Source organism: Camellia sinensis, chromosome 12, assembly GCF_055761805.1.
Source record: "Camellia sinensis isolate YWXY chromosome 12, ASM5576180v1, whole genome shotgun sequence".
Lineage (NCBI taxonomy): Eukaryota > Viridiplantae > Streptophyta > Magnoliopsida > Ericales > Theaceae > Camellia > Camellia sinensis.
The window spans coordinates 125,354,685-125,368,089 of NC_138972.1; the positions used below are offsets into that span (position 1 = coordinate 125,354,685).

The window sequence follows — 13,405 nt, forward strand, 5'->3', positions numbered from 1 at the left end:
AAACAGTGAATTAGAGTTCATAGAAGTCATACTTCTAGTGGGACTTGGATTGAGTATATTATAAAAGAGAGGCACCCCCATGGGTCTAAGGTATGCAATTTGTATTCTGAGTATTCAGTTTAGTACTCGATTATCTTTGAGAGATATACTGACTTGATCGTCGGAGTGCCCCCGGGTGGAAGAACCACCGCCGGAGCTTTTTCTTTCTGTTTCAGGTTGCTTAAGCCATCTATTCTGCTTGTGCTCTCCAGCTGATCACTAAACGGGCAGTGTGGTCAGATTTTCACCCACACAGTTATAAATATTTGATCAATTTAATTTTTTATATGAATAATTTGTTCAAAAGATCATACAAGAATTATAATTCATATATCCAGATAGGTCACATGATGAGCTCACTAAGTGTCAATAACACTTAAATTGAATTTTTTTTCTCTCAATACAACAGTAATATCATGCCATCACAGATATGTGATATTACCATGATACCATCCAATAATAATTTAATAAAAATGTATACACAATACATGTGACAATTATATATTTATGTTGGAACATGTAGTTGTGCATGAATAGTGGTCCACCCTTCTACATGTAGATCTGTTATTGATGTTGTGTCAATAGTTATGGGCTTATTTGGTGGAACTTGAGCTACAAATTTATAATTAAAAATTAATTTTATTTTATCTAATAAATTATACTAAACAGTTTAATATATATTTTTTCAAAAAATAATTATAAATAATATATATAAATTGCACCCAATAATTCCAAATATATTATCCCATTACATTAAAGTTGGGATTATCCCAACCCTTACAAATATTAAATGTAGCATTCTTTGTCTTCTGGTGAGAGTTGAAAATTAATTTCAAGAGATAGAAAATTTAATGTATACTCTTTTAAAAAGAGTTTGTCCTATGTAATTTTAATTATGTTATTTTTTTAATTATGATTACTTTTTTTAGTTATAATACTATTTTAATTATCATAAATTTTTTAGTTAAATTTTATGTTATGTTTAATTATGACTCAAAAAATTAAAATTTTATTATTTTTTAATTATAAAATGTATATGATACCTTGCATCATATTTTTTTTTTATACTGTGCTTAGTTGAGAGATTTGAAAGAAGATTTAAAAGAAAAAAGTTATATAAAATTAAATTATATATTATTTATATTTTTTTGTTTTAAATCTCGTTTCAAATTCCTAACCAATCACGGTAAGAGACAAAAATATTTTGAAACTCTAATAAAAGAGTTATAGCTCTAATGGAGTGTGGGTCTATTGTGATAGTGATATTTGTGTCTTGTATTTTTAAATTTTTTTTTTATATCATTAGAGTTCTTCAATTTAGAATTTTTTTTAATTTTTTTTTATATCATTAGAGTTCTTAAATTTAGAAAGATGTATAATTGTTGCCGTATGAGATTACAGATATAAAAATAAATGTATAAAATTATGAAAAATACTTGGGAGCACTAATTAGTGCTCCCAGTGGCAGTGGGTCCCGCCATTAATGATGTGATGTTTTGGTCTTGGAGTTGTGTTTTTTTTTTTTTTTTTACTTTTTTAATGCATTAGTGCTATTAGTGGTGATGTTTTTAGTGGGATGAATCATTGTTGTAAAATTATCAATTCTGCAAACAAATAAGAAATGGTCCAGCTGTAAACTTCGGTTAGAGAGAGAGAGAGAGAGAGAGAGAGGACTCGCCTCTGTCCCTCATCACGTATTTAAGAGAGCAGCTCTCTACTGTTTGCTATTTGTTTTCTTGTTTGCATTCACAGAGATAAAATCTTCTTTGGGTTTTCGACTTTGGGGGTTAATTTGCTTTTCTTGAATTTCTTTGTGGAGCAGATATGAAGATTGAAGCTTATAGAGCTCTCGATCTGTGTCTGTGAAGCAAATTTAGCTTTGATTTTGATCCTGGGTGTTACCCAGAAATTCGTGTATGAAACTGTACATGTGAGAGATGGACCAAACCGTCGAACGTTCTCCTAATGCACAGAGGGGTTTTCGAGTTCAAGCTCCACTGGTGAACCCACTTGATCTTTGACCCTTTTTTATTGTTAATTTTCTTCAATTCATGCGTTTCTGAACATACCCGGATGAAATACATGATAAATGTGCAAATCTTTGATGATTTTTTATTTTTATTTATTTGTTTATTTATTTTCTTTCTGTGTGATGAGCATGTGTGTGTGTGTTTTGGTTTTTCGTTTTCTAGCAATTATGGTAGCATTTCTTTTCAGGAGACTTTGGAGATAGAGGGATTAGAGTTCGTGGAATTTGATGAGAGCTTATGTATTTTGTAATATTTGTATGACTGGTTGGTTCTTTTTTTTGTTTTTGTTTTTGTTTTCAATGCTAGAATGATCTTGATGATAACTGACTTTGTTGGTTTGGGGTTGGACTGGACTGCTGCATTTTGTTGTGCATTTGTACAAGTAGGGGATTTGATAGGAGCATGGGGTGTATGATTAAAGTGGGGCCTTTGATCTCTTCCCAATCATGGTTTGGTTTGGTTTGGTTTACTTGTTTGGAAGAGGAGTTTGGAGAAGAAGGTATTTAATTGTCTCTACGGAGCTTAATTTGGGTGAATAAATACCGAGTCCTTATCTTGGATGCCTTTCTAGTTTAGTGAACATTGTAAAGGATAGCACTTGGCATTTTGGGGAAGAGTAGATTTTATAGGTGCTTCGAAATAATGGTTTAGGTGTATTAGACACTAATCTTGTTTCATTTCTGGAGCTTATTGATTTAACAATTTATAACATGCACCTATTGTTGTGTGTGATATATGCTGTTATCGGTATCAGTGTTAGAATTTTACTTGGGGACAGTATCATGTTGATAAGTTACTGGGAATTTCAATTCCCTTTTTTAACAAAAAGTTGAAATCCTCCTGGATTGTTCTCATTTTGGGTGTACTCTCTCTCCCTCTCTCTAGCGTTTTTGTAGACTTTACTCTTCATGTGTTCTAGCATTAATTCAAACATCAAAGGTAGAATAGTAATTCAGATGAATGTTGACTTGCTGTGGGAAACTATTAAAAGATGCTCCCTGCATACCATTTATTCTTATGATCTTTTTTAAAGTCTCTCTCACCCTTTTTTTGGCTGCTTTTGTTTGTGGTAGTATGAAATTGTGTGATCTTATGGATAGGGGAATGAGTTTGTATGTCATTTTATTATTACTAGTGGTGTCTCTCCACCAGATGGGTATATGTTAGTTAAATCTGAAAAATATAAATTTTAATTTTGATTTAAAATCACATGTGTGTTGCTCAAGTGGTAAGGGTCTTATCTACCAGATCGAAGGTCTTGGTTTCGAGTCCCAACCTCCTCGCGATGTAATTGTATTTTAAGTAGGGTAGAAGGGCATTTTCAGAAATCAAAATGTCACATTGTGTCAACACGATCTCAAGCCTTTCCCTTTTAATAGTATAGATTTATCTCTTACATCATTCTATTTCAAATCCTGGTTGATCCAATCATTGTAGCAATTTGTGATGCTTTGTGAATATTGCGAAGGGTGTTAATTTATGAACGTGACCATTTGATACAGCATATGGAATTTTGCAGGTTGATTCTGTCTCATGCTATTGTAAAGTAGATTCAGGCTTGAAAACTGTTGCTGGGGCAAGAAAATTTGTTCCAGGATCTAAACTGTGCATCCAACCTGATATCAATCCTCGTGCACACAAGACTAAAAGCTCACGCAGGGAGAGAACCAGATTTCAGCTACCCCTCTTGCCAGGCCTTCCTGATGATCTTGCCATTGCTTGTTTAATTCGAGTCCCTCGTGTTGAACATAACAATCTGCGTCTAGTTTGCAAGAGATGGAATCGACTTCTTGCCGGAAACTACTTTTATTCTCTTAGGAAAAGTCTTGGAATGGCAGAAGAGTGGGTTTATGTCCTTAAAAGAGACCGTGATGGGAGGATTTCATGGCATGCTTTCGATCCCACCTACCAGCTATGGCAGCCACTTCCACCTGTTCCGGCAGAATATAGTGAAGCCCTTGGGTTTGGTTGTGCTGTTCTGAGTGGTTGCCATCTGTACTTATTTGGAGGAAAAGATCCATTGAAGGGTTCTATAAGGCGGGTAATTTTCTACAGTGCTCGGACAAATAAATGGCACAGGGCACCAGACATGCTGCGGAAGCGTCATTTTTTTGGTTCTTGTGTCATAAATAACTGCCTTTATGTGGCTGGTGGAGAATGTGAAGGAATCCGGAGAACTCTCCGTTCTGTTGAGGTTTATGACCCTAACAAGAATCGTTGGAGCTTTGTAGCAGATATGAACACGGGTATGGTGCCTTTTATTGGGGTTGTTTATGATGGAAAGTGGTACTTAAAAGGACTAGGGTCCCACCGAGAGGTCCTGAGTGAAGCCTATATACCTGAAACAAACACCTGGACCCCAATCAGTGACGGGATGGTTGCCGGTTGGCGCAACCCTAGCATCTCTATGGATGGAAAGCTCTTTGCGTTGGATTGCCGTGATGGGTGCAAACTTAGGGTTTACGATGAAATAACAAATTCTTGGAAAAAATTTATAGATAGCAAACTCCATTTAGGGAGCTCTCGTTCGCTGGAGGCTGCTGCTCTTGTTCCCCTTAACGGGAAGCTTTGCATCATCCGTAACAACATGAGCCTCAGTCTGGTTGATGTGTTGAGTCCTGATAAACAAGTGGAGACTAATCCTCACCTTTGGGAAAATATTGCTGGGAAAGGTCACATCAGAACTATTTTCACAAATTTATGGTCGAGTATAGCTGGGCGAGGATTGAAAAGTCATATTGTGCACTGTCAGGTGCTTCAAGCATGATGGATGGTCTGCGCTTTCAGGTGTTACAAGCATGAGAACTGGTATTCACTCTGCTTGTCTTTGCCAACAAGATTGCTTCATAGTCTTCATCAATCTGTCGTGGCTGTGTTGGTATACTGTGAAGTTACATTAGTTGCAAAATGATGATATTGTTCATACCCTCTGAACCAAATAGTTGCATTTGTCCTCTTTTGCTTTTTGTTTTTCACTTTTTAGGGGAGAATGAGACGACGGTGATTTGCAGGCGTGGACTTAAATTCTCACTTTACAAAAATGTTTGGCTTGGTGAAACTGAAAATGAACAGAATTTTAGGAGAATTTGAAAATCAACTGGGAAAAAGAAATTTCATTGGCAGCTCTTGTATAAATTTCAGCTAGAATTGATACTGGTTCTTCGTCATTCAGATGTTACACAAGCATTTGTAATGTGAAGGTGATTTACTGTTGGTTTTGGCAATAGATTTAGAGGCCATTTCTTTTACATTCATGAAGAGAGCAGATATATATAGTTTTCAAACTTGTAAAATCTTTCTCATTTGGATCTGGGGCAGTGCTCTTTGATTGTGGAATCTTATCTTCGTAGTTAGCATAGTATGTAATTTTGGAGGTGCTTTGTGAATATACATGGGTTATTTAATATAATCAGCATTTTTATATATATATATATAACATCTTTGTGGCTATGATTCTATTTGTTGCATTCATGTTACTTGATCGATACATTCTGCGCTGTGTAGTTATTGTTTCTCTACCAAAAGTGCTCTGCTCTGCTTTGATAGTCTTGATTCCAACTTCTAAGCCCTCTCCTCTGTACCGTTGTAGCATGAAACCAATTGTATAATCCTTAAATCATTAATTGTATAATCCTTAAATCATTGATGTACACTACCAGAACACAAAATTTACATCAAAAGTTAAAACGAGTCATTTGTTTCGTTTCAATTTCCAGTCTGAAATCAAACTTTTTTTTTAACCAAGTTTCGAGTAAATAGCATATATCCTGCTCTTTGTAGGAGCCATATCTTAATTTGTTTCATAAGACATGTCTTCTTGTTTCTGAATTCCGACAGTCATAAGACATGCCTAATTTTGTGTTGTTAGATACATGAATATGTCTGTAGAATCTATTGTAACAGTTTAAAGGGTTTGCTCTTTCTAATACAGACTACCAAAATAAAAGTAAAAAACCACGAAGACAGACTAGATTATTGTTTGATGGAGATTGATATTTGAGTTTTCTATGTAATCAGAGAAGTAGAGCGAGGAGACTGAGATACAAGAGTATGACAATATTTCCCACTTTTAGGGGTTATTTATTTAGTTATAAGTAGAGTACATTAAGAGCTTCAGCTTGATAACATGTCCTATTTACATATTACACCCATATAGTTTGTTCAGATTACCCATCTTCCAGCTGAACCAGCTTTTGGGTCCTGGACTTCAAAAATACAAAGAAAGAAAAAAGAAAAGAAAAAAAAAAGAGATGATTTGAAACATTTCCTCAATAACAGAAACATTTCCGGTTGTCTACTCCGTAATCAGCATTTGAATGTCCTCACCGGGAGTCAGAAGCTGCACATTGAAAAAAAGAATCAAGACAACAACAAAAATGGAAGTTTTGAAGCATGAATGCAAGTTAGAGAGATGTTACACGAGAAACATGAAGAGCACAAAGAAAGTAACATGATGTCATGGAAATCATTCATGTAAATGTACCAGAAATGGCACAATAAACTGCACACCAGCAACAAGAACTAAGAAGGGAGAAAGAAACTATAATTATTACAAGTGCAAAACAATCAGTGCAGTTTGTGTTAGGACTTAAGAGTGCATTCTATGTATTTTGGCAATCCCGTTTGACATACATTTTTCAGTTATAATTCTGTTTATTTTGAATTTGTATGTATTGTAATCCATGTAAGTGTATATTTGTGTGAATCCCAATCATGGACTTAAATTGAAAGCAAGTCAGAGCATCCGAGCAGTCATTGACAAGCCAATGTGGTTTAACAGCCAAAAATCCAGTGCGTAAGGAACAGAGAAAGGCAATCTTCAATTGGGTAGTGGGTAGCTATCTAGATAGTTTTGAACTTTTGAGGAAAGCACACTTCTATGAAGCAGGGCTTTCTGTGGACTAGGCTCACCAATTGAGCAGGTGGCGATCCAGCGGTGAAATCACTTCCTTTGGATCTCAAAGACTGCTATAAAAAATACAGAGAATGTGCATTCACTGCTCGATCAGTGAAGAGACGATTCAAGTAGCCAAGGCCGGCAAAGTAAGTTACATAAACACGAACCATCATTACTTTTCAGACAAAGTGCTTAAGTTCTCTATCTAGAAGTGTGAAACTACTTCATAATTCATCTAGTGAGAGAATTCTTAATTGCATGGAGTTCATGTGAAGTTCTGAAACACCATCGTTTTCAATTTTTTGTGCAAAAATAGTTTTCAATTTCAGAGAACTTTTTGTGTTTTTTAAAAAGTGGGTTATTTTTGGAAAGTACTGCTGAAAACAATATTTGAAAGTAGTTGGCCAAACAAGTTTTTTTGTGTTTTTGAGAAACAACAAATATAAATAGAAAAGGAAAACACAGCCAAACAGGCAAGCTTTCTTCACCCAACTATGCTAGTCGGATAGAAGGTAGTTGACCAGTTCCAGTTGTTCACATGAACAAGGCAAATATCTACTAAAGATAGAGCTTTATATGGTTCTTGCTCTTTTCCTATTTTTAGTTTTTATTTGGAGCACGTTGCTACTAATAGCCTATTTATGGAAACCAAGATAAAGATCTAACATTAAGCTTCATTTCAACTTGGAAGAGAAACGTAAGGGATTTTAATGACCTATATAGGCTAGTTAAAGTGGTGGAAGGAGGGGAAAAAAATTTCTTACAAAATAAAAGAAAAAACAAAAATTTTATACAATCCATATTAACATGACAACTAGGTTACTAAATTCTTACAAAACAAACAGAAAAACACAAGAAAATTTCGATTTGTCCACGAAAAGGGTTACTTATAATTAAAATTTCAAATTTCATTCTTTTTCTTGAAATTTTTTCATCCTAATCAAATGCTTGCAACGAGAGTATATTTTCCTTTTAAGTTTCTTTACTTTCGATTCACTTCCTATCATTTTTCTTTCTAATCAAACAAAGCCGCCAATCAAGCTCTTGGAGAGAGGTAAATATAAGAATGTTTACAAGTTAACAATAAGCAAAAGGTTTTGAAAAACCCCAAACATATATGTGTAGGAGATCAACCCAAATTGAGTTGGCAGCCACATGGAAGGGTGGCCAACCCACATGGTAAAAGGAAGGCAAAAGAGGTTGGCATGAGTTAGCAGCCATGAGGCTTGCCATGCGCCAGCAACAAAGGAGAATATTGGGCTGGCAGCCAACACACCCATGAGGCCTCCTCCACCTTCTGTTTTGGTGTATAAAATGGAATGGTGATGGTGAGTTAGAAACAGGGCATCATAGCAAATCAGAGAGTGTGAGAGAGTGTGTTATATAGAGAGACAGTGAGTTGAGAGTGTGTAATCTCCTCCATTTGTTGATATATAACAACATCGCTCCCGTGGACGTAGGCCGGTTTGCCGAACCACGTTAAAAGTCTTGTGTTTTTGCTTGTGAGTGTCCCCTGGTGTGCCCAAGATTCGCAACAATTGGTATCAGAGCCCGGGTGGAGAAAAATCGAGTTTTTTCTGAAAGTGTCCAGATTTCGAAGTGGTCGAAATCCACTTTTGAGCATACCAGGAGGAAGGTCAGGAGGAGAGGAGTCCAAAACATCAAACCACAGGCCAATCAGAGGTCTAACACGCCGCCACGCGCCACCTGAATATCGCGCGTGAAGGCCACTCGCACCCACGCGCCCCACGCGCCGACGAAGGAAGAAGACGAGTGGGGGCGCGCGTGAAGCTGACGTCAGGCTGACGTCATCCTGAGCCGAGCCGAGCCGTCGAGCCGTTGACCGCGCCGCTGACCAGGGCAAGCCGCGCCGGAGCCGCGCCGCCAGCCAAGCCGCGCCGCTGAGCCACCGTTGACCGCGCCCCTGCGCCGTTGACCGAGCCGCTGACTGCGCCGTTGACCAGCCGATCCAGAGGAATTATCTGGTGCTTCTCAGGCGCACCAGATTCAGCAGATCTGAACCGTTGAAACTGTTTTGGCTAGAACTAGGCCATTCGGAGTCCGTTTTTGGCGATCCAATAGTGAGTTCCAACTATTTGGAGTATTCCGGACACATCCGTACGGTTAGTTTTTGAATCGGAGGCATTCAAACTCTTTTGGCTAGATCTAGGCCATTCGGAGTCCGTTTTTTGGCGATCCAATAGTGCGTTCCAACTATTTGGAATATTCCGGACCCATTCGTACGGTCAGATTCTTAAATCGGAATTTCTTTAAAAAGGGAAGAAATTTACAATGGCAGGAAAAGGCGCAAGTTTCATGATTGAGCCTTTTAATGGCAGTAATGACTTTACCCTGTGGCAGCAAAGGGTGAAAAACATTTTAACACGAGAAGGTCTGGTGAAAGCTCTTCTCAAAAAGTCCAACAAACCGGAAGACATGAAGGATGACAAGTGGGAGGAGTTGAGGGAATTGGCAAACAGTACAATTCAGTTGTATCTCGGGAACAACACACTCCGGGAAGTCATCAGTGAAGTAGATCCGGCGGAGCTATGGGCAAAGTTAGAGATGAGGTACAAGTCAAAGTCTTTGACAAACCGGTTATCTCTGAAGAGGCAGTTATATACACTTAGAATGCCAGAAGGTGCGAACCTCACAGAACATCTGGACGAGTTCAATAGGATCACAATGGAATTGGACACCATTGGAGACAAGACCCAGGAGGAAGATAGGGCTATGATCTTGCTGGTCTCTCTACCTGCATCATATGAGCATCTCAGGACAACTCTATTGTACGGGAAGGATGCTCTTGGACTGGATGAGTTGATTGCTACGCTCATTTCTCATGAGTCGATGAAGAAACAGGAAGATAGCAGTAGCAAACACCCAGAAGGAAATGCCATGATTGCCTCAGAAAATGAGCAAGGCAGAGGTAGGTCCAATGATAGACGGGGTAGATCCAAATCAAGAGGACGTTCGCAATCAAGGTCAGGCTTCAGGAGAAAGTGTTATTACTGTGATCAGGAGGATCACCTCATAAAAGACTGTGCAAAGCTCAAGGAGGACAAGGCACACAAGGAACAGGCGAGCTCATCAAATGTCGCTGCTGCAGTAAATGCTAAGGATGAGTATGCATTTACAGTTTCGTCGAGTATGACGAAACCTGACTGGATCTTAGATTCCGGAAGCACATATCATATATGCATGGATAAGAAACTTTTTTCTACCTACCAAGCCAAGGATGGAGGTATTGTTCGAGTGGCTAACAACACTGTGAGTAAGATTGTTGGCATGGGAACAGTACGGCTGAGAATGGAAGATGGAAAAATTTTCACGTTGGATGGAGTCCGACACGTGCCAAGACTGAAGAAAAATCTAATTTCCTTAAGTATGCTAGACATGAAGGGTTATAGCTTCACATCTAGCAAAGGAAATCTCAAAGTCATCCATGGAGATACGGTGATGCTACATGGACGACTGGAGGGGAATCTGTACAGGCTTGTGGAGAAGGTTGTGACAGATGGAGCTACTGTCACTTACCGGGCAAGACGTACAAGACATGCAACATAGGGCCCAGCAGACATGGCAACCAAAGTGTACAAGAACGCATGGAGGCAGTTCGGAGGTGCACAAGACGGAGCCATTGCGGCCAATTTTAAAGACAGCTCAGAGCAAAGAGACCAAGACAGCAAAGCATGTCCCAGGGAAGAAAGTTTCTTTTGCTCCTGAATTAGAGACATATTGGGATCTCTCCAAGACTGGATGGAAGGGAGAGATGCCATCTCAAAGAGTTGCAAAGTAAGCTTTGCATGGCACCCCAGTGAGGGGGTGCCGGGCACTCCAGGCAGGGGGTGCTATTATGGATCACTTCATATGGGTTGAGGGGGTGATTTATAGGAGATCAACCCAAATTGAGTTGGCAGCCACATGGAAGGGTGGCCAACCCACATGGTAAAAGGAAGGCAAAAGAGGTTGGCATGAGTTGGCAGCCATGAGGCTTGCCATGCGCCAGCAACAAAGGAGAATATTGGGCTGGCAGCCAACACACCCATGAGGCCTCCTCCACCTTCTGTTTTGGTGTATAAAATGGAATGGTGATGGTGAGTTAGAAACAGGGCATCATAGCAAATCAGAGAGTGTGAGAGAGTGTGTTATATAGAGAGACAGTGAGTTGAGAGTGTGTAATCTCCTCCATTTGTTGATATATAACAACATCGCTCCCGTAGACGTAGGCCGGTTTGCCGAACCAAGTTAAAAGTCTTGTGTTTTTGCTTGTGAGTGTCCCCTGGTGTGCCCAAGATTCGCAACAATATGTATGTATCATGTAGTGTATAAATAGCACAAAACCAATCAAAACCCTAAAACAATATTGAAAACTGAGAAATAAAAAAGACCTCAATAACCCGATTCGAAGATGTGGCCTTTTTGCGGCAAGAATGGACGGTCTTGAACTGATCAACATCGAGTTTCTTATTGATGAACCCAACCAAAAAGTAAATACTATCGGAGGGAGGCAAATCAACCTTGATCTCATCAACATCGAACCACAAGAGCAACTTTTGAACCTGAATGCCCTCGAGGTGGGTGATAGAGCCGTACTTGAGCACCCCTGTAATTCGCTTTTCGTAGTAGACCAAGTAGTCGAACTGTATGTAACATGGCTTGTCTAGATCGACCACGAAGTTTCCATCGTCGTCGAGAGAGTAGGACTTGACGGTGTCGGGTAAGAGGCCGCTTGGGAGTCCGAATTTGGGCAAAATTTCGTAGACAGTTGGGGGTTCATCGGAGGGTTGAGAAATTGCGGAGATTGAGAGGGTGGAGAGGATGAAAACGAGGAGAGCCAGTTGGGGTTTTGGATTGATCGCCGCCATGGTTGCTGATGGATCGAGGTTTTAGAGAGAGAGAGAGAGAGAGAGAGAGAGGGGTGTTGAATTGAGGGGTGTTGAATTGAAACATGCAATTTCTTGGAAGCTGGAAAATTGAAATTTGATTGACAACTTGTCTGTCTTCTTTGTTTTAATTTTGGTACGGCCGTTTAATTTAATTTTATATCAATTTTTTTAAAGATGAAAAAATTATTGCACGTGTGCCACGAGTTCATCAATATGACATTTATATTAAAAAAAAGAAAAATGAGCCGTAACTCCAAAATCGTGGTTCAAATGTTGTTTTGGGCATTTTGGGTGGTCTGAAATAGAGGAAAAAGAGAGAGAGAAGAGAGAAAGAAGAGAAAGAGGAGGGGAAGAGGGAATGGAGAGAAGAGAGGGCTCCCCCGTTTCTGCTGTCGGTCGAGCCCCTCCGCTTCGTCGCAGCACCAGCGATCGTCGCAGCACCATCGCCATCGCCTTCGGTCCAACCGAGCCCCCCTTTCGTTGCAGCACCACTGACGTCGGCCGAGCCCCTCCCCTTCCTCCTTTCTCCTCTCTCCTCCCTTCTCTTCTCCCCCTGTGATTATACCCCCTCCAGTCCTCCTCCTCCTTCTCCTCCTTCCTTCTCTTCTCCTTCTCTGCTGCTGAAATTGGATTCAAGCCAATTTCGAGCTCGACAATTCGAGCTACGTAGCAGTTTCGTAAAAAAAATTACTTAAAATGTGGTAAATTACACTTTACTCTTTTGTATGTTCGGTTCTTTTCTTATTTTGATTTTTGAAATTTATTTATTTTGATTATTTTGATTATTTATGTTTTAAATTTTTCTTAATTTATTTTTAAAATTAATTTATTTTAAAAATTAGATAAAAAAATAATATATTAACATTTACGTAATATAAAAATATTTTATTACATATAAACTTAATCTTAATAATATATTTTTTATGTTATGCGACAATTATTATAATATTTTTTTGTCTAATTTTGAACATAAATTAACTTTAAAAGTAAATTGAGAAAAATTTAAAACATAAAGGGTCAAATGAGAAAAAAAAAATTGAGGGCTAAAATGAAAAAGTAGCCAAACATAAAAAAGGTAAAGCGTAGGGTTGCATTTGGTTTAGTTTTAGAATCATGATTTGAATATAGAGTTATATTTTGAGTTTGTGAGTTATTGAATCATGATTTGAAAAGAAAAAAATTGTTTGGTTTTGAGTTTTTGAATTGAATATTGAATTTTTGAAATGAAAAAAGTTGTTTGGTTATGAGTTTTAAAAAGACTTTTCAAAACTTAATTAAAAACTTTATAATTCATAACCAAACACATAACTCAAAATTTTATTAAAAATTTCACACAACTCAAAACTCTATTGAAAATTCTGTTCAAAATTCATAACCAAACTATTTTTAAAATTCAATTCAAAAAAATAATTTTTTTATTTAAATTTTTTTTAAAAATTCTAAAAATATTTTTTTTATAAAATAGTAAAAAAAGTATGGCATTGTTTGGTTTGGTTGTGGAATTATAATTCCACTCTCATATTCCAAGGCTTTGTTTGGCTGTAGTTTTC

At 38.0% G+C, this 13,405-nt stretch overlaps 2 protein-coding genes across 2 annotated transcripts; one reads left to right on the forward strand and one right to left on the reverse strand.

Annotated features, from left to right (window-relative positions):
• The first annotated feature begins 1,622 nt into the window (after positions 1-1,622).
• LOC114277108 (F-box/kelch-repeat protein At1g55270) lies at positions 1,623-5,519 on the forward strand. The gene is made up of 2 exons (XM_028218950.2): positions 1,623-2,039; positions 3,589-5,519. The coding sequence occupies exons 1-2, from the start codon at positions 1,977-1,979 to the stop codon at positions 4,834-4,836; spliced, it is 1,311 nt and encodes a 436-aa protein (XP_028074751.2). The 5' UTR covers positions 1,623-1,976; the 3' UTR covers positions 4,837-5,519.
• A 599-nt stretch (positions 5,520-6,118) lies between these two features.
• LOC114277109 (uncharacterized) lies at positions 6,119-11,996 on the reverse strand. The gene is made up of 2 exons (XM_028218951.2): positions 11,358-11,996; positions 6,119-6,408 (listed from the first exon to the last, which is right to left on the reverse strand). The coding sequence occupies exons 1-2, from the start codon at positions 11,832-11,834 to the stop codon at positions 6,364-6,366; spliced, it is 522 nt and encodes a 173-aa protein (XP_028074752.1). The 5' UTR covers positions 11,835-11,996; the 3' UTR covers positions 6,119-6,363.
• Between the last annotated feature and the right edge of the window lie 1,409 nt (positions 11,997-13,405).

What these genes read in the sequence shown, in the direction of transcription:
- LOC114277108 (XM_028218950.2), top strand. Translation starts at nt 1,977, where the DNA reads ATGGACCAAACCGTCGAACGTTCTCCTAATGCACAGAGGGGTTTTCGA. An exon ending in TTCGAGTTCAAGCTCCACTG is followed by an intron (nt 2,040 to 3,588) that starts GTGAACCCACTT and finishes GGAATTTTGCAG; the next exon opens with GTTGATTCTGTCTCATGCTA.
- LOC114277109 (XM_028218951.2), bottom strand. Translation starts at nt 11,834, where the DNA reads ATGGCGGCGATCAATCCAAAACCCCAACTGGCTCTCCTCGTTTTCATC. An exon ending in CTTCGAATCGGGTTATTGAG is followed by an intron (nt 6,409 to 11,357) that starts GTCTTTTTTATT and finishes TTCAATGTGCAG; the next exon opens with CTTCTGACTCCCGGTGAGGA.